General features: G+C 52.6%; 1 protein-coding gene across 1 annotated transcript in view; it reads left to right on the top strand.

Moving 5' to 3' along the window:
* Nucleotides 1–20,681, top strand: part of KSR2 (kinase suppressor of ras 2) — an 82,082-nt gene that overhangs the window by 14,481 nt on the left and 46,920 nt on the right. Inside the window, exons 4-5 of the mRNA XM_064466429.1 lie at nt 1,750–2,254; nt 17,175–17,356. Of these exons, the coding sequence (XP_064322499.1) occupies nt 1,750–2,254; nt 17,175–17,356 (687 nt within the window). The remainder of the gene's footprint in view (nt 1–1,749; nt 2,255–17,174; nt 17,357–20,681) is intronic.

The raw sequence follows: 20,681 nt of genomic DNA, 5'->3' as shown, positions 1-20,681 counted from the left end.
ATCAAGCGGAGTGCCCACTACCTGCAGCGTGCCTGTAAGCGACCGTGTGTTGACAATACATTCCCCCAGCTTATCCAGGGTATTTTTAGCCCTGACGCACCCACCAGCCCCAGAACGGGTTATTTTTGCTCTTGAGTGCATCAGTGGCGTTACGACAGAGCTAAGCATCGAAGGGGGGGATGTGGTGGCTGCGATACCACGGCCAGTCTGTGGGTCGCGGGAAGCAGCCTTGGCTCTCCTTCGTTAGCTGCTGCTAATTACTGCCGGGTGTGGGAGTGCGGGGATGCTGCTGGGCCCGCAGCATCCCGGCGGTCTTGAGTTATGTAAATCTATGCGTGCAGGGCAACCAATGGGCAGCACCTGGATTTGCAAATCCCTGGGAGCAGGTTAATTAACTGGAGAGGTCCATGGCTTGAGGGAGGATTTAATTCATGGTGTTGCATCCTCCCTCACCTGTGCCCCTGTGTGGCCAGGGCTGTACCTTCCCCAGCCCTGGGCTGTGCGTGAAGCCGGGTGCCACCAGCCAGGGCGGCCTCAGGTACCAGTGGCCACCAGTGGCCTTGGGGATGGGGCGGGAGCCTGGCTGCGTGGCACTGGGTTGAGCACCCCGCTTTGCTGGCAGGTGGGTGCAGGTGCCTGCAGGCAAGGTGGCCTTGCTGGAGGTGACAAGCCCCCCTGCAGAGCTGCGTTTCAGGGGGGTGGCGGTGGGGGGTGTGACATGCTCCAACCTGTCACCTGCAGTGCCTCCACCTGGGCTGGGCTGTTTCAGTGAGGAGGGGGCTCTTGTGTGCCCACGGTGGCTTCGGAGATACACCAGCATGCTGGCAGCCGCCGTCCTGGCAGAGGCGAGGCTTTCCTACAGCAGGAATTTTTTCCTTAATTAAAATATGAGGAAACATGTTAACTTTTTTTATGAGCTTCTTGCTGGGTCAAAGGGCTTTTTGTGGCAGCTGGAGAAGTGACTGTAAAAGCAGCTGGATAGGACTTGCTTATTTTTTTATTTTTCATTTTTATATTCTTCTTTAGGAAAATAATTCAAGAAAGCTTCTTGTCCCCCTTTTTTCCCCAGAGCTTTTTTCCAATCCTAAAGCTTTAATTTCCTAAGCCCTTTCCTCCCTTACTTTTCCTCTGGAGCTTGAAATAAAATGTTCCCCTTGAAAAGGCTGGGGAGAGAAGAGGCCAGGCAATTAATAATCAAAAAGGGATGGGGACAGAGCCTTTTTAAAATAAAGAGATCATGGTTTTATGTTGGTTTTCTTAGTGGAGGCGATCAAAAGGAGTCGGCAAAGGGACCTTGAATTGGGTCCATTGCCTTGGCCTGTGAAGTGGCTGCCGACAGCCCTTTCCTTATCTCTGCGCCGGTGGAGATGAATAATTAGAAGCAGAGAGGAGCCCCAGTTAATTACAGTCCCCTTCCTTTATGCAAATGGCACAACTGGAGGGGTTTTGCAGGGGTGAGACAGGGGTATTAGCCTTTACTTTGCAAGGGTTGTCTCACCCCTGTGCCACGTTTTGGGGTGGTGGTGGGAAGAGGGGTGACGGTGGCAGGGACGCACATGGGGGGCTCAGCAGGTGGGGAAACACGTGGGCAAAGCACGCCCCTGTTCCTTGCAAAGTGTTTGCTTTGTTTTGCATGTGCGTAACATGGAGAAGCTTCTTGCTGATGTTTCTGGAGGGGATGCAGTGCCGGGGTGGGGATGGTGTGGCTTCTGCCGCACTGCATGGCCGTATCTGTGTGCTCTGTCGCAGGCGGCAGCCTCTCCAAGCAGGACTGGACCATCCAGTGGCCCACGACGGAGTCGGGGAAGGAGAACAGCCCCGGGTGCCAGCCAGAGCCGGGGCAATGGGGCAGGACGCACCTCTTGCAGAGCCCTAAGGTCCAACCTAAGTGCGGGCAGCATCACTGCCACCCGGGCTCACCCCATGGACCCATGTACACCCACGTGGATCGGCTGACTGTGGAGGGTCACCCGGGGCTGTGCCCACCCATGGAGTCCGGCCACCGCTCCCTGCCACCCTCCCCGCGCCAGCGACACATCGCTCACACCCCTCCGCGTACCCCCAACATCGTGACCACGATGACGCCGCCGGGCACGCCGCCGGTACGACGGAGGAATAAACTGAAGCCCCCCGGGACGCCCCCACCCTCGTCGCGAAAACTGATTCATCTCATCCCCGGCTTCACTGCGCTGCACCGGAGCAAGTCCCACGAGTTCCAGCTGGGGCATCGTGTGGATGAGGCGCACACCCCCAAGTAAGTGGTGCCAGCGTGTGGTGGGGTGATGAAACCCATACCAGCTCCTTTGGAAAAGTGCTTTGGTCCCTAACATTTGGGGCTCGGTATCTTTTTTTTGAGCTTTGAGGTAGAAAAGCCCTTTGCAGCTCTAACAGGCAGCAGGGTTGCTGCTGGGACGGTGTCTACTTTGCTCCTCTGGGACCTCAATTTGGGAGCGTGGGCTGGGTGGGGAGCACCGAGGGGCTCTGGAGTCGCTCCTTGGCAAAGCCCCTGAGTGCCGGCGCATGGCCCTGGTGGTGTGGGTGGGTTGGATGGTGGGAATTTGCAGCTGTGGCGCAGGGATGCAAAACCCGGCTGTAAGAGCTGCGCATGGGTGTGAGCGCATGCGAGGGCGAGATGGGAAGAAGCATCTTTCAGCTGAGATGTGGATATATGGATATATAAAGCCTTATGGATATAAATCCATACATTCTGGAGGCCTCCCCAGTATCTTTTCTGTTCCTGCTGGTGTTTGCAGAAAACCCTTCAGCCCGTGGCCATGCCACAGCTCCTTCCCACTGCTCTTGCTCTGCGGCTCCGGTGCCGGCAGAGGCTGCTGCTGTGCAGGGAAAGGGCTCTCCAGCACCAACACGCTTCCTCTCCATCTCCTTTGAGCCCTTCTGGTGGCCGTGCTCAGGAAGCCCTTCTGCTGCCTCGGTGTGGGGTGGTAGAAGGGACTGGTGGCTGCCTCCGCGAATCATCTCCTTTCCCTGAGGATGCATAGGGATGGAGCATGGCTAGTCCCTGCTAGCCTCCCAAAACAGGAGCCTCAGGACAAAATGCACTGCTTGTCCTCAGATTTTGGGTTCTTAAAAAGTAAGGCTGTGCCAGAAGCCCAGGCAGAGTCCCCTGTGGGAGCCGGGGAAATCCTGGGTACCCTGGCACGGCAATACAGACCCTCCTGCCTGGCCCTGGAGGCAGCTGTGATGCTCAGGCAGCTCCAGCTGGGGCATGTGAAGTGTTAAAATCTGCTGCCTGTGTGGGGTGCTCCTGCCTGCCAGACCCTCATCTCCCCCTGTTAAGGCAGGGGCAGACCAGCGCATGCTTGAGGCGGCAGATGTATCTGGTGGCCACAGCATCGTGGTGTCACTTGCTTCCCCGTTTTGTCCCCAAAGATGCGGCAGCCACTGGGCTGCAGTTGTTACATGAAACGAGGGTGCTCATCCTTCTCCCCCGGGCTGGGAGATCTCAGTCTCTAAAGGCTTTTAGCTTTTGGAAATTAATTTAATTCAGCTGGACGATGCCTCCTGTGAGGCCACTCTCCCCCTCGTGCTTAGGCACTAGAAAGTCATATTTACTTTGGTCCGTCCCCAGTGAGCATCACCACGTTTGCAGGAGCAAAGCCTTAGTGAGCAGCCTGTCTCCTCTCCTACTTTTATTTGCATTTCAGCACCCGATCCAAGCTCTACCCTTTGCTAACACAGTGGGTCTCACTGAGGGCAAAGCATGCCTTTGGTTCCCCCAAGCTGTTTGATTCCCACCATAGTCGTGGCGCTCCCTGGGTCACCCTGACATGGATCTGAGGTGAGATTTGGACATGGGTGTCTGGACCTTGTCCCAGCAAACCCTTTGGCCAGTGAATCCCCGAGCAAGCTTGGGACAGGATGCCTTGACTTTCCTGCAAGGGGAAAGAGCAGGGCAGGGTGTGGAGAATGAAATCATAAACAGGGTTTGCATGAACATGGTCACGTACCCTCTTCCTTCACCAGTCTCTGCTTTCCTTCAGTCCCTGCCTGACTGCGTCCCACTTGCCCAGCATCTCTGGTGCTCCCCTTCCTGGCGGTGCTGGGCCACCTTAGGTGATGCAACTTTAATTCATGGCTAGTGAATTAATAGAGGAAAGAGAGAGCCCACCTTAACAGGGCTCCGTTGCGCTAGCGTCCTACCGGGGGTTCATCGTGCCCATGCGGAAAGACCCAGGCTCCCAAATGCCACTTGGAGAACCAGAGAGGTTAATTTTTTCTAATGGCACTTAATGATTTTTCAGGAGGCAACCACTAAATCCTGCCTGCTAATCCCATTAGTGTTTCAGGATAGTAATTAGTGCATTAAAGAGGCAGCTTCTTCTTTTTTCCCCTTTTCTCTAGCAGAGGCGTGCTAAAGTGTTAGCTGTTTATTAGCCTGAATGCGGTGGCTAACGCTTTGCCTGGCACAGAGAAAAAGTGGCCTTTTGGAGCTATTATCAGCTAATTCTTATTTTATAGCCGTGTCCACGCAATTCATGAGTATTGTAGGGTAGGGATTTTTAGGGTCATAACTTCTGTGGTGTCCGAATCCTCTGTGTTCTTCACAGGAGGGAGGCTTCCTTCTGACCTCAAATATAAATATAAATGGAGCTCATCCCTGAAATATTATTTCAAGCCTTCTCTGATCAACCCCTTTCTGGTTTTAGCTGTGCCAGTGGGCTCTGGGTTTGCTTTGGATCGTGGCTTCCTGTTCCATGTATCATGTCCCAACATGGAATGATGTGCTAGACCCACAGAGCTGATAGTCTGGGGACACTGCTGGGGACCCCGAGTTCTGGGTGGGATTTCCTGGGGCCATTTCGGGTCTAGATTTACCCCCATACTGTCCCTTTGCAGGCTGCTCTCTAGTGGGACCCATCTGAAACCCTCCCAAGGGGGATGCTGGTGTCCCTCAGGCAGACTTATCTCCTCACCTGGCTTGCCCCATCTCAGGATGGGGTGAAATGGGCTCTGGGGAGACAGGGATGACCTTGGCAAAAGCAAAAAGCTCTCTCTCCATGAGCTGTGGGTCAGTGTTGGTGGAGGGAAGATGTCAGGGTGCTGTGGGGCTGGCCGCCCAGATTTTTCCATCTCGGTGCAGGCACAAAAGTAAACCACCACCATATATCTGGGAGAGCAGTAGCAGTGACCAGGTCCTCTCTGGAGGAAAGCCATCATGTACCACTTGACTTTTGATGACAGCTCATAAGTTTGTTTGCGTTTTGTGTTTCAGAGCTTATTTCTAGGGTTTAATCCATCATTTTTGTATACTGAAGTCTTCTGAAGCAGGGGTTAACTTTTTTGAGCTTACAGCCTCAGATTTTCCTGCACGGAGCCTCCAGCTGTTGACCATAACTCTGGGGTATGGAACATTACTCCTAAAAAGATCCCCTGGCTTCCATAAATCCACAATCCATAAACATCTCATGAATGGTCTTGAAACGGAAACAAAACATTTAGAGTGGCTGATAATATAATGCCCATTTAATACCTCATGAATTCCACAGGCCATTTAAATCTTTCATGGATAGTTAATGATTATTCATCAGCAAGAAGTCAGGAAAAAAAACAAACTCTGAATGGAAGGTCTTAAAATGCATTAGTTGGGGAGCAAAAGCCAAGCTAGTTAAGAGCGAGCTCAAGAACATGTGTTAACCATTGGAAGGGTGTGTATAAAATATCCCTCTGGAGGCAAGATCTGCCCTGGAGTGTCCTGCCCAAAAGCAGTGGTTGGGTGGTCTTCATCCTTAGAGCCACGCAAAGAGGAGGTGAGCCCACAACCTTGTCTGCTTCCCCGTTTGTGGTTCCTTTTGCCACTCTGGTGTCTGGCCAAATTAATGAACTCCATGGCCTTCAAAGAATAGCCTCCGGCAAGCAGCTGGGAAGGGAGGAGGATCAGAGCATAACGATGGTGAATTAAAGCAGTCTGACCTGACCCAGCTGATCCCCAGGGGAAGTGCTGAAGCCTCCTGAGAGCTGAAGTCAAGCAGCTGCTGGAGAGGACATGTAGTTTTGGTGGTGTACTTAGGTCAGGTTTGGGCTGAGAGGAGGCTCCTCCAGCACAAGACAGCTTTATTTTAGGTAGGCTTTCAGGGAAGTCTCCTTATCCTGTATTGTTGCAATTGCATTTAAGGTGTGGATGCAGATAGGGTTAGCTGTTCTGGTGGAAAAGGCTGTTTATCCAAAGCCTTTGATGACCTTATGATGATCATCTTCCCTGCCTTTAGCCTTGTTGACGCTGAGGTGGTTTGTTTTGGTACTGTTTTTCAAAATCAGGATGAGGATATCCTGAATGTGTTAAGTCAGACGTGAAGTTCACATCTGATCTGGTGATAGAGCACATACCCATTTTCTGATTTTTCTTTTCCATTGTACTATTTTCAACTCTCTACCAATGCTAACTTGACGCTTCCTCTGTTGTGGGGTTGGTTTTTTCCATCCCAGGTAACAGAGAAACTCCTGAGAACAGGGTATCTCCTGTGGCACTTGGCCATGTCTGGTGTAGGATCCTACTTGGGGCATCTAGGCAGAGAGGTGAAAGACAGAGTCATAGACTTGCAGAAACTCAGGACCAGAGGTGGTCTTCATCATCCTCACCTCACTGAGCAGCCTGCAGTTCGATTGTCCCTCAGAGTTAATCATTTATGCTGGTCTTAAATGCTACTGAGTGATAGGTCATTTATTCTGCTGCTCTGCAATCTTTATAATAATGACCTTTTCCCTTGTATCAATTCCAATCAATGCTTCTACCAGGTAGATCAATTATTTGATATTCTGCGTGGGCTGGATTTGATAAGAGTGGTGTTGAGATAGCTCTTGTGCCTGACATTTCACAGGCTTGGAAAGGCAGGTGAGCTCTTGGCTTTGGGGACGAGGAAGAGATTGATGTTTGCAGAGCAGGTGGATGCAGCGGGACACTACCAACATGTGCAAATAATCCATAGGCAGCATCTTCAGCATTGGGTTATTCATCCGGTATGGCGTCCGAAAATATAGACACCTGCCTGGTACTTCTGCAAGGGGGAAAGCGTTCAAGTAAGGGAATTTGGAGAGCAAAACGAGCAGCATCTTGCCCTCTGTTTCCAAATAATCTTTCTGATTAATCTCGGTGCCTTTGATGGTGAGTTTTGCACAGGTCCTGCATTGTCTCCGGCTCTCTCAAAGTATGATCCGCACACCGCATCCTGACAGTGATGGGTAGCCTCCGTAACAAATTGGCTCTCTGCTGCAATTATCCCACTGCTCTGGGCTGCGGTTCTCCTTAGGTATGTCATTAATGTTAATTACTGCTGTGGTATTCCATCAAGAGGCGCAGGAGCTTTAACACGCTTGGAGGAGAAGCTTTTCACCGTGTCCTTTAATGAGAAGTTGAGCCTCCTTTCGCCACTTTGAAAACGGAGAGCATGATTATGAATTTAGATAAGGATTAACATCTCGTGGGGGACAGATGGACGGGTGAGCTGTCATAGAGCTCTCCTGCTGCTGGCACTATTGCCTGACTTGCTGCCACCATGGTGTCCAGGCATGAGGGGAGGGGACGGTGAGGGTAGGTGCTGTGAGCAGCGTCCTGGGGTGGTGACCAGGAGATGGATTAACTACTGTTAGTCATGATAGGAGGAAATGCTTGAGCTCTTTTCGGCTCTCTTTTCCAGCTGTAGCTATGCAGGAAAGACATGAAGCAGCTCCTCTGTTCTCTTCTTTGTAGCCCAAGAGGTTGGTGAGTGCCTTCCATCACCATTCTGCAAGCCCCCACTGACCTGTTGCTGTGGCCGTCCCAGTGCCCAAGCAGGTGATGGCTTGGCCAAGTGCTCTGGTGGCTTCCTTGGCAATAATTAAATGAAATCCAAGAAGGCAGGGACAGCAGGCTTCCCCAAAAAAGCCATGAGACTGCTCTGACTTCTCTCCTTCAATTAAGAGCAGCCCAAGCCCACCATGCATCAGCAGCCTCAGATATCGAGGCAGCCTGCAAGCAAACCACAGAGAAAAATTGCCCCACGTCTCTTCTGAGATGAAAGGTTTGCAGGGCTGTAATTAGTGTCATGAACCCCTACCTCAGGGCTTTCCAGCCACTGGCAATCTGTGCTTTTCCCTCCAGTGCTGTAATTTTTGGAGAATTGCCTCCCAAGACAGGTCTAGGTGTGTGCACGGGTGCCTAGGCCATGTGAGTGTTGCTCTTCTCACATTAATGCAAATGGTGCAGGCAAACACTTGGGTTGATCACACCTCTTTTCTTGGCTGACTTTTGCAAGCGTGGAGATGATGGAAATAGTCTTATACCAATGAAAAGCTCTGTGGTCTTCAGCCCACTAATTCCTCTCCTGAGAGGCCAGGCTGAGAGAGTTGGGGTTGCTCAGCCTGGAGAAGAGAAGGCTCTGGGCAGACCTTATCATAGCCCTTCAGTTCGTGAAGGGGGTTTATGAGAAAGATGGGGACAGACTTTTTAACAGTAGTGGTAGGACAAGGGGTAAAGGTTTTAAACTAAAGGAGGGTAGCTTGAAACTGGATATAAGGAAGACATTTTTTTACAATGAGGGTGGTGAAGTGCTGGCACAACTTGCTCAGAGAGGTGGTCGATGCCCCATCCCTGGAAACATTCAAGGCCAGGTCAGACGGGGCTCTGAGCGACCTGATCTAGCTGAAGATGTCCCTGCTCACGGCAGTGGGGTTGGACTAGGTGAGCTCTAAAGGTCCCTTCCAACCCAAACCGATCCATGAGTCTGTGATTTGGTGGGGAAAAAAAATGCCCAGAGCTGACCTGCCTGGCTGAGGTTGTTCTGTCGAGGGATGGAGAAACCCACTTACCTCTAATTGTCAAACAAGAGACACCCTGGGACTGAACCGGTGTGGAAATGGCTCCAGCAAAAGGAGACTCAACCTCACCACCACTGGTTGGCCACAGCTGGTGGGGCTCATCCACCACCACCCTTGTGTGTCCCTCAAAGAAATGTAACAGTGGAAATGAAGAAAACAGAAGGAGTTTAATGAGAAACAGGACCTGCTGCAGGATCTTGGCAATTAGCTCCTTGAGCTCCTTCCATGCAGCAGCCTGCGTCTGCTCTGAGCCTTGTTCCTGCTGCCCTCCTGCAGCACCGTCTCGTCGGCGTATGAGTCCCGGGAGGGGGGAAAAAACCTGTTTGGCTTGAGGTCCCTTCAAAGAACTTCCTACCTTTATAATTTGCAGCCGTAATAAAAAGTTACGCTTTGTGCCACAGAAAGAGAATAATAGATCAGTAAGACTTGAACCTTAAAATTCAGCCATCCAGGCAAGCAGAGACAGTCACTTAGATAAATATTTAACTGTCGAGGCTTTGATATGAAGAATCTGCTTTTCCTCTGGCAGGAGGAGGAGGGGTTTGTTGTCTCTTACGGTAATGAGGAGGATAAATGTAACATCTGGTGGATATTCTCTATTTTTTTTTAAATATCAAAGTAGTATTGCATAGCGCTTGTTCAGATCTGGGTGTATAATGAAGAAATTTCATCTATTCAGAGAGGTTCAAATAATCCATGGCCTTACCTGTGTGTTTTCATTGAACTCTGAAAATGCTGAAGCAGCTGGTGCTGTCCTCGCTGCGTGGGGAGGGATGCGCAACAGCACCGGGCATGGATGCTGTATGTTTATTCTCACGCATGAAGGCTGACCTGGTGCCTCCTTTTCTGCCTGTGATAGCTGCAACCACGGTAGTTTTTGTCCAAGCTTCCCAGGCCTGTTGGTTTGGGGATGCTCGTGCTTCTTGGCCAGGGAAGTTGCCTGGATTTTTGTGTACTGTTGGGAAACCCTGAAGAGAGGATTTGGGTTTTGCCAGGCATGTGCCATCACGGGAACCCAATAGGAAGGGAGAAGAACTGGCATCTCTTTTTGCATTAAAAAATTGCAAGAGTAAATTTGTGGAGTTTCCCTTTTTTCTGTTTTTTTTTTCTTTTTTTTGTCATTGCATGTGGATGCTGCTTGCTCAGGCTGGAGGCGACTGCCTGGTGTGGACAGGAAAGCACTTTGCCTACTCCTTCCTCTGATTTAATACAGAATATTGTGCAATTAAGCCAGTCAAAAGGCCATAAATCTTCTGGGCTGAGTCCTTACTGAGACTGTGAACTTCAGGCCAGGCAGCAGCGATCTTTAATCCTTTGCAGAGCGCTAACTGAAATACTGATGAGAAGATTTTCTTTTTTTTTTTTCCCCCCACTCTATTTCCCTTCCTTTAAAAGAAACGCTTGCGTTGAAATTGGAGTGCGCTGGAGAGGAGCAAAGCGGTGAATAAAACATAGTCTGGCACAGTCAGCTGCAGGGTCAACTCACTCGTTTCAGCTAAATTTTAAATGTAAACTTAGTTTTTTTCTTAGAGTAATAATGGCAAGTGACAGCAAAAGCCTGCAGAGCAGATAGAGCAGAGAGTTATTTACTTGATTTCCATCTTTTATTTAAGAAATGGGCATGAATGCCACCGAGGTGCAGGGAACTGCTTGGTGAGTCCGCTTTGGGATGCTCTTTGGGATGGCCGTGGGTCGGCCGTAGCCCTGGGCAGAGCTGTACCCTGGGAGCATCAAGGAGCTGGCAGCCCTATGGCCATTGCCTCTCCGCTCCCCGTAACGTATATGTTCCCCTGTGCTCATCCTTATACACCAACTTCTGCTGGCGAGCGTGTGCTTTCCCAGCACATCCCACTCTTCCAGCCTGTGAATCACCCAGCCCCATCCCAGCTGCTTCGTGCTTTTGCCCAGCAAAGCTCCGCGCATCCTCACCGGGTCCCTTTCTGTTGCAGACCCTAGCGCATCCATACCATCCCCACATCCCGGCTTGTGCCCCCAGGTCCTGTCATCCCTGCCCTCCTGACGGGCTTCAATGCACATAGAGCCTCTCTGGGGCTGAAAGGAGTGACGGGCCCTTTGTCCTGGGTGTCTGCTCGTGTTTTTCACTGCCTGTTGAAACCCTCTGTGGTCCTTTCCCCCCCTCTCCCGAAGCCGCTGATAAACATTTGACTGATTCCCTGGAGCAGGCGGAGATGAGCCATTCAGTCTGGATTGACACCTAGAGGGATTTGCATTAAGCACTTCAAACTAGCTGGGCTTTTTTTCTTTTTTTTTCTTTTTTTTTTGAGAACCATCATCATCTATTTAGCAAATTCTTGCATGAAATTATGTCCCTAATAGTTGGCACTTACCTGTCTGTGCGTGGAGTTGCTGTCAGTGAGTGGCACCAGCTTTCCTGAGCATCCATGTCAGCCTGCAGCAGCAATGAGCCCTGGTGCTCCTGTGAACTCTGGTTTCGTGGGGCTTGGGTGGGGGGGTGCTGTGTCTGGTGTCCCCCCTGGGAGATGCATGGACATGGCAAGGATAAAAATGAGGTTCTTTTAGGCCACGTGGAAGGTTAGGGGGCAGTGAGAGGTAATGGAGCGGAGCAGGCTGAGGGGGATGCGGGGAGGGTCTGCAGGTCCAGGAGCAGCTGGGGGACTTGCAATGTGGGAAGGGCTGACAACCAGTGATCTTGAAGAGGGTTTGGGGAGCAGAGGGCTGCATGGGACATGGTCCAGCCCTGTCTCACTGGTGAGATGCCTGGCACTCCTGCAGCGAGGGGTGCTTGGTGCTTGCAGGGCCTCTGGGGCTGCCTGGCTTTGCAGCCTCCTGCAGTGGGGACGGGGCTGGGACAAGTGTGGAGAGGGGACCTGAGGCTCACAGAGTGGCAAAAAAAAAATAGTTTGGATGTTCAGATTTGGGGATCTGATTTGAACCTGACAAAAAAAGAGCACTTGTCCCTGTGGTGGCACTTTTTCTGCCATCCCTGGGGTGATGGGGGCTTACTGTAGTCACCCTAGGGTCTCCCCTAGATGTTGGAGGGCTTCAAGCCTTGAGATGGCCTGCGTGTGGTCCTCTTCGCTCCCCACAAACCCTTTAAAGCCAAAATAAAAAAAATAATGTATATAACTAGCTCTCCACTCCCCCTGCTTGGTGCTTTACAGCCTCCCCCAGCACGGGCTGGAGTCTCATTTCAGTAGTTGTCCAGCTGTGACTTCAGGAAAATGGTCCTTCCCAAGGGCTGGGAGGTATCGCCACCATCTAAATAGCCCCTTCCACAGCCCAAGGCTTTGCAGAGCTGAGCTGCGCTTTCTCTTCTGCCGTGCTTGCTTCTCCATCAGCGGTTTTGTATAATCACCGGAATGTTTTAGGGGAAGCGCTTACCTTTTCCACCCCAGCCAAGCAGCTGAGAACTTGCCAGCTTCTGGAGAGGTCTGAAACGATGCCTAATGTGGGGATTAGTGCGGCCAGCTCCCCCCAGCATTGAAGGGAGCCTGGCATGCATTGTGCGCTGGACTTTGCTTGTTCCTTCTGATCCGGCCGGGGCTTGCTTGTCTGAACTCCCCAACAGTGAGGTCCAGCCTGGCCCCCATCCAGGATGGAGGGAGGTGGGTCTGCTGCTGTCCCAGGGCTTTATCCCTATGGAAAATTGAATTAAGCTGATGTTCTTCCTTGTTTTTTAAAATCAAAATCCCCTTTTTTTGCTTCCACTGTCCTCTCCAGGTTTGGAAGCCCGGCTGCGGGGTAATGCCCAGCAAGCCTGGCACAGAGGAGGGGAGTCCTCCTGCCCCTGGCCTGGAGGGGTCCAGGGGCTCCAGGCTGTGCTGGGGGGTTTAGGCTGAGACGACCGTGTTGCATTTCCAGCACATGCTTTTTCCCCATCATGCAATGCTGGCTTGGGTAAATGAGGGAAAATGGAAATGTTGGCCAGAGATGGCCGAAACTGCCCTGGGGAATTGGAAGTTGAGGCTGGCGGTGGTTAGGAGGTATAGCCTCCTCTGCCTGGGGGATTTATGTCCTTATCTCTGCTTACCACCCGAAAAGCGAGAGACCTTTCACCCCTGGAGCATAAAAAGCCTAATTTAGGAGTGGCTTAGTGCTCACAGCAGAGGAAAGGTTTTTGCAGCGGGGCTGGGCTGGTGCAGCTCCGGCTGCATGTCTCCCAAAGGGTGGTGGCCCCATCCTGCACCGGGCTGGCACAGTCACCAGCCATAAGCAGCATCCCTCTAAGGGCCTGGAATGCTTTCAGTTTCACCAAGTGTCCTCTTGGTAGGTTATGGGGAGGGGGCTGTAGTGTATTGTCCTTGTCCTGGTGCTCCTTCCATGGGCTGAGACGAGCACAGGTGGTGCAGAAGCACATGGTGGTCTGAAGGGTTGGACTTGATGATCTTAATGGTCTTTTCCAACATAAATGAATCTATGATTCTGTGAACCAACATTCCCCAAAATGCCTCTGTTGGAGCCCTCTGCAAAGCCCTTGAAGAGGATGCCCTCACGGGCAAGGAGATGCTTCCCATGAGAATGGTTATTGCCCTGTGGCCCGTGTAAGGCCAAGGGGAACCATCCCAGTTCCACTCTGGGATGCTGCAATGCAAACGGGTGGATGTAGAAGGCTGGTGAGAAGCAGGCTGTGACCCCCCCTCTCATGGCAGCAAATCCCTTATACGGTGCCTGTGACTGGCCTCATCCTGCACCCCTGCTCCGAAGCCTGTGCAGCAAGGGTAGTGTTTGACCCTCTTTATGCGCACGCAGCCCCAAATGGGGCACGGTTTGCATGGCAGGGAGGGGTTTGCTCTGTGGCCTGCTGGCATCCTGCATGCCTTGTCCCCAAGTTGGTGGTCATGGCCTCGAGGCTGCTTTGGAGTAGCCAAGAGGAGTTTGCAGAGAAGCAGAGGAACCACGTCACCTCTTGGGATGTCTTTGCAGCTCATTGTTTGTGCCCTCTGCTGCTTGCAGGACTTGTCCTTCTCCAGCTTTTGGAGGAGTTATTGCTGTCTTTGCTGGAGGACAGAGGGTGGGTTTGCTCCCTGGGTGCACCACCCAACCATGCACAGTGCTGGGACACCTGCTCCCAGTTGGGGGCAAAACCAGGGGGAAGCCAGCAAGAGGAGAGCTGTGTCCTCTGCAACCCAAACCCAGTGTTTGCCCTGGCCCTGCAGCTCCTCCCGGGCTCCCTGTGGGCTCTGTGGCCATACCCTGCTCTGGTGCTGCTCTCCCACAGAGGGACAAGCTGCCGCCTCAGCCTGTTTGAGAAGGACTGAAAGCCTGGAGGGAGGCACCAAGCTCTAGTGCACATCTAGGCAGGTGAAGGTGCAGGTTTGCTGTCAGCCTCCCCAGCACCCCAGGGACACCTTGGGGGTTCCTAACAGCTGTGACACTGCTGTCCCCAGTGTTGGGGTCCTTGCAGCAGGATATCCTGTCCCTGTGAACCTCCTGCAGCAGGGGACTTGCCAGGGGTGAGGATGCTCCTGCTGCAGCATCCTGCTCCTCTCTTTGTTAGGAGGGAGGCTTTGGTCCCTGCTCCCCCTCTTTTAGGGCAGGGAAAGGGGTCGAGGCCACAGCGAGACAGGCAGCTGACCCTTGCAGGCTACCCAGTTGGATCATGGTGTTTGTGTGTATTTATTAATTTATTTCTTTTTTTTCTGAAGAAACAGGGAGAGAGAAAAATATCTCTGTCCAAAATCACTCATCCTTCCTAATAATGAGAGCTGTCACCAGCCCTGCTTGGCAAGGAAATGATGTTCGCGGTAAATATTTGGTCTGGAACTGATTTATGGGTGGAAAAAAATGAGATTAGTGGCTAATCACTGTGTTGCAGGAAGCGCTTTGAGCTGAGTGCTGGGGCCAAGCTTGCGGGGAGCTGGGGCCATGCCTGCACCGGGGGAGCTGTGCCGGGGGCTTTGGTGGAGTTGTGGTTGTGCCACTGGGTTGGGTTGGGATCTAGTGGCAACAACAGAGGGGCTGGACCAGGTCTGGGGGACACTAGGCTTCTCCTCACCTTGGAGCTTTGCAGATTTGGTTTAAGGACTGGGGGTTTAGGTTCAGGGCAGCTCAGGCCCCCCTGGCAGGGCATTTCCCATGGGGCTGCCGGTGTATCGGACCCCCGTGGGCTCCAAGCCAGGAGGGTTTTGCTGTTGGCCCTGGCTGGAGGCAATCATCCATCCCATCCTTGAGCCCAGCACACCCAAAGAAGTCATTACAGCCACCCTCACGGCAGCACCAGCTTTTCCTGTGCGAGGAAACAATTAGCTTATTAGAGGGCGGTTTAATTTTCTTCTGCTAAAGTGGGCTGGCAAGTGCAGCACGGTCATTTCCTATCGACTGGCAGGGTCAGAGGCCCCTGGGCATTGCTGGGGCCTGGGGCGGCGGGAGGTGCGTGGCCCTGGGGAGGACGGCTCGCCTGTGGGCAGGACCAGGTGTCTGAGCTCGGCTGCGTCTCTGGTGACTTTACTGGAGCGACGGGAGCGGAGCAGGACCAGGTGCCTGCGAATAACTGTATAGGAGTTTGCAGGAAAGCAGCTGTTGGTCACAAAGAGGAAAGCTTCGAGACAGAGCAGTGCCAGCGTTTATACCCTCCTGATTTCTGCTGTAACAGGGCTCACAGTGTTGCATGGTGCTGCATAGCGTTGCATAGCTCCGGTTTGGTTTTGGGGCCGGATGCTCTGGGTTTCCCTCCTGGACTGCGGCAGGACGGGCTCAGCTGCTGCTGTTGCAGAGATGCTGTGATTCTCTTGCCTCCCTCTCCGCTCCCACATTGTTTTTTTCGCCTAATTCTAACAATATAGCCAGGAACTGAAGGCAACAGGTTGAATTAAAGACTAACTCAGTTGTGTAATGATGCTAACTGTGCCACCTATGAGAAAACCCTCTCTAGCCATGCACGAGCTGCACTGCTGGGAGGACAGCTCGTCCTCAATGACTGTGAGCTGTCGCACTGCCCGCTCCAAGCTTGGATGGCAATCTCTGCCCCAGATCCTCCAAATCTCCAAAAGGGCTGAGCTGCCTTACCCTGAGACTGCTTTGGGGCAGGGCACATGATGGTCCTCTCTACCTTGCATTATTGCAATGTGCCCAGGGTGGGAGCAGCTGAGCCACCAAGGCTTAGCAGGGCCAGAAACCTACAGCCTGGTCCCTGCAAGCTGTTGGTGACAGTCTGCGTTGCAAATCTTTCAGGTTTGTGTGCTGCTTTGGGCCCATCCGAGCCACCAGAGTGATGGCTGGTCCCTGTCACAGCACAAGACAGGTGGGAAAATGGGCTGATATGGGAGGGGTGGGTGTCTTGTACCCCGCTGCTCTGCAGCCTTTCATTTCTGATGAACCTTTCCGAGTGCTTAGGGTTGTCCGCGCCACAGTCCTGTGCCACAGTGAGCTGTTCCCCAGGTTTCTGTTGAGGCTGATCCTAGCGTTAGCCTTGGGTGACATGCTCTGCTGCAGTCCACCCCTTGGTTGTACTCAGTTCCCCTGCTTGGGCCCTAAAATGGATATAGGTGACATTAAATGTCATTAAAATCGGAGCGGGTGCTGAGTGCTGCAGAGTGCCAGTGGTCCGGGCGCCAGTGCCTCGCTCTTGGTGGGAAGGAGCCAGGACCAGTGCTGCCGTGATGCACAGGCAGCAGCATGTCTTGAGCTTGGCAGCACTGCAAGTGCTGAAGCAAGCAGTCTGAATCTGCTCTGTAATCCCTCCATGCCTTGGTTTCCCCCGTTCGAAGCAGGGCTGGTAGTAACAGCTGGTGTTTTGGGATGTGGATGAGCTCTGTGTGGCGGCTGCCTTGGAGCCCAAGCCTTACCCTCTGCTGGCAGCCTCTGAGCTGGTGTAACGAGGAGCCATGATGGGCACAGCAGCACGTCCAGCTGTCCTGGCCCCAAATGGGACAAGGCAGTTGCCTGGGGACTTGTGCAAAGGTGTTCAAGGACTCGGGTGTTACTGCAGGCATGCCTTTTAACCATCAGCGAGGCCCACATGGGTGGTTTTGTGTTGGAAATCTCTCAGATTGGGGCACTGAGGGGTGATGTGGTCCCATGGAGGACTGGCGGGCAGTAGGTGGTTTCAGGGTTGCTATAAGGCCAGCAAGGCTGGGGTTAATGGGGCTTTTGGACCAACTGACCCTTTTCAGCCAGGTTTTCCAGGAAGAAGAGCTCTCAAATGCAATGTGTTCCTTAATGAAAATTGCCTTTTTTTGATGATGGGGAGGGATTGAAAGTTCTTGTAGGGAGATGAGTCTAATTAACACATAAGGTCACAGGGTGGCGCAGCATCCCCCCCGTGTAAGCAGCCATCCTACAGGTGCCACCGGTCCCTCGGTGCATCACTCCCTCCTCCCCACCTATAAGCCAACCTCCCTGTGATTTCTTGCCCTTCACTTTTCTCTCCTTTTTCCTTCCAGAGTCAAGAAGAAGAATAAGCCCTTGAACCTCAAGATCCACAACAGCGTGGGAAGCTGCGAGAACATCCCTGCACAGCGCTCCCCGCTCCTCTCCGAGCGCTCCCTGCGCTCCTTCTTTGTGGGGTACCCGCCTTTCCTCCCCTCCACCCCTCCTGTCCACACTGAAGCCACCTTCTCAGCAAGTAAGTCCAAGTGGCCCCCTCAAGTCCCCCTTCCATGGGGTGGGGGATGGCTGATGCCAAGCAAAGGACGTGACTGTGGGAAACTCGGGGTGTCCGCCTGTGCATTGAAGGTCTGGAGGTTGTTGGTCGAGTGCTGTGCAGTGAGCACAGCCCTGGTGCAGGTGTCTCGCATCAGTGCTTAGAGATATGTGGGTGCTTCTGAACAAATACAAGCCTGAAAACTTGATTATATATGTCTGTATATATACAAAACCACTGTCATATTGAATATTGATTTATGCAAACAGATATGCTCCCTATCACAATAACACAGGTGCTGTCATTTGGAAAAGCCATGAGCCTTTCTGTGCTGCCTGGGTTGGTGCCGCTGGCTCGCTGTCACTTGAGAGTGACTTTTCCAAGGGTTCCTTTGTAAATCCAGCTGTGGTTTTACCTTCGTGTAAGGAGGCTGCTTTCCAGACCTCTTTGCTTGCAGGGTTTTGAGCTGATGCAGAGTCTTGGGTGAAGCTGGCTCCAAGGCAGGCAGGTCTGGTGCAAACACCACAGAGCTTGATCCCAGCAGCCGGCCCCAGTCCTGCCTGTGGGTCTGCCTGGGGCAGTTTGCCCTCTTCCAGGAGATGCTGGTGGCGGGACTTGATGGGTGGATTTGGGTCAATGACCTCCCCCAGGGCGGTGCTGCTGGCCAGGGAGAATCAGCCTGACCCTTTTTTCCCTGTCTCGGACTGGTGCCCCAGTGAATTCTGCAGGAACTGAAGCTTTTACAAGCCAGGCGTGGTGCTCAGCCCAAACAAAGCCCTCCCACAAAACATGTGGCAGCTGCTGGGAGTGATTTGTGTGTCAAGAGCTGTTGTGGGGAGGGTGAGCTCCCCTTGTATCTTGTTGTTCAGCTAAAAACTTCCTCCAGCTCCATATCCAGGCTGGTTTTCTGCCACTCTCCCCTCCCCAGACCTCTCAGTTGTTTGCTTTCCCAAAATGTGGTCTTTCTGGCTTGGTTTGGGTTCTTCCAGTTGTTCTTACTGCTTTGCTCTTGGCTGAAGAAGGGGTTCTCAGGTAACACCCGTTCCTGCCCACCCAGCACCCGAGCACTGGCAGGTTTTCCTCCTTGTTATACTTCCCACCGGGGCAGGAAGCAGCACCAGGATGGCTTCACTGGCCTCCCTGCGCGCTGGTTTTCAGGTGCTGGGTGCCAGTGTGGTGGAGCAGCTCCTTCTCCCTGCTTGCATCCCCACAGCCATGCCCTCTCAGCCCTCTGCAAGGCAAAAACCTCATGATTTCTCTCTCTCTTCCTCTCTCTTCCTCTCTCTTCCTCTCTCTTCCTCTCTCTTCCTCTCTCTTCCTCTCTCTTCCTCTCTCTTCCTCTCTCTTCCTCTCTCTTCCTCTTTCTCTCTCAGCTGCTGTTTGGCATTATTGAAGGATCATTGAGCCACTTCTGGCATCCCTTTTCTCCCCTTTCTTTGGCTTTGGGGACAGGGAGACCTGACAGGCGCTCTACAGCCAGGCGATGTTATTCCTAGAGATGTCTAGCTACCTGACTCTCCCTGGCACAGCCAGCTGATTTGCCCAGAGCAAGGGGTATTTCCGCATTGCTATTTCCCCCCCAGCATCAGCTGAGTTCAACTTGCAGCCCAGAACGATGGGGGCTAGCAGACCAGAAACCAAGAAATAAAACCCCTTCTTGGCTAACCCCCCCGGTGTCTTGTTGCATTAGGTTTCCTCACGCATCAGCGTTGGATTACATCCCATGGTGTGATAACCTGATATAATGTGGCATTGCAGGAACATGATGCAATGAGAAGTGATGGGCTATCAAGTGACTAACACTGCTGGAGAGGTGTCTCTTCTCATTTCCCTCAGCCCTTCAACTTTCTTGGCTGCTGTGAATGTTTGTTTTCTGGGCTAGATGTGAGCTGTGGAGAGGAGCTTGGTTGCACCAGCCAGTTGATCCCTGCTGAGAGGTTTTAGCATCAGCAAAACCATGTGGTGCTTGCAGGATCAGTGTCTGTGCACTCCGTGACCCTTGCTGCTGGGGACCTGTGGAGAAATTTTGGTGCAAGGCAAAAAAACCCCACTACATTGTAGTTTTTCTCTCTCTCTTGTGTTTCTGCATCACTCTGTACCAGTGGCCTTGTACTCCAGCTGCATCCCCGGTTTCTGTCTGCTTCCACATTTGCTTTCCTGTTGGCGACCCTGTGGGAAGAGCGGCCGCATCCTGCGCGTGGCAGCCAGGTGCTGAGCGTGGCCCTGCAGGAAGAGAGATGGGGTTTAATGGAGCTTGATGCCAGGGTTCGTTACCTTGCAGGGAGATGAGTTATGCCAAGCGGTGCAGAGGCGTGTTTATTTGTAGGGAGGAGTAGATATCTCTGCATCTTTCTCCATGCCCAGTGTTGCTGTTGTGGGGCCTGGGCAGCTTCCCCCAGCTCCAGCACATGGTGCTTTGCCTGTGCTCAGGTCTCCTGTTCTCATCTTGCTGCTGTTCTTGCTGGTTCAAAGTACCAGGGCGTGTAGGTCCTATGAGAAGCACTGGTCATGGTTTGGGGGTCACACCTCGCCCTATCTCCTGGGCTGCCGCTATCTCATTTCCTTTCAAGCGCAACAGGGTTCCCATGTGCTGCTGGATGAGCTCCATGGGGTTCACCACAGGTGTGAGCCGGTGCACCAGGCCCACCCCACATCCCAAGGACCTCCCTGTCCCCATCCCCATCCTTCAGGCACAGATGCGGGTTGGCAGCCGAGTTCTCTACAATATCCCATCCCTATGACCATGGGTACCTAAGCTTTTAAAAAGGTAAATGCCTTTTCCCTTTTCCTCCTGTGGGATCAGCACAGCAGTGCCTGGTGTGCTCTGGATTGATGTGGAATTACTTCCCTAAGCATTGAATCAAAAAAATGTTGTCGATTGAGATGCGTGAGAGGAGCCTGGTGAGCCCTTGGTGAGATCCCTCTCTCCCTGTCTGTCTCTCAGTGATCTCTTTTCAACAGCCAGCACATCTTGCTGCTTGTGGCAGGAGCGTGCTCCCATCTAAATCATCTCTGGTCCTGATGGATGTGGGTTTGGATGCTCTCTCTCGCTGGAAGCGAGCTGCAGAAGGAACCTCTTTCTCCTGCAGCACAAATCTTGCTGGAGGGGCAAAATCCCCTTCAGGCAGGGCCAGGATCCCTGTGAATTTTGGTTTTGAATTGAAATCTTTCCTTAGCAGCCCTTGGAGGGGGAGCAGAAAGGGGGAAGTGAAGACCTTTGGGGTGCACTTGAACTTTAGCTTGGCCTTGAAATAGCCCAGCCCTGAGGCTGAGGGACAGAGATGATTTGTCTGGCTCCATCCAGGAC

This window comes from Phalacrocorax carbo, chromosome 15 (genome assembly GCF_963921805.1).
Source record: "Phalacrocorax carbo chromosome 15, bPhaCar2.1, whole genome shotgun sequence".
NCBI lineage: Eukaryota > Metazoa > Chordata > Aves > Suliformes > Phalacrocoracidae > Phalacrocorax > Phalacrocorax carbo.
The sequence above is the reverse complement of the archived record's forward strand: the minus strand, read 5'-3'. Positions and strand labels throughout refer to the sequence as shown.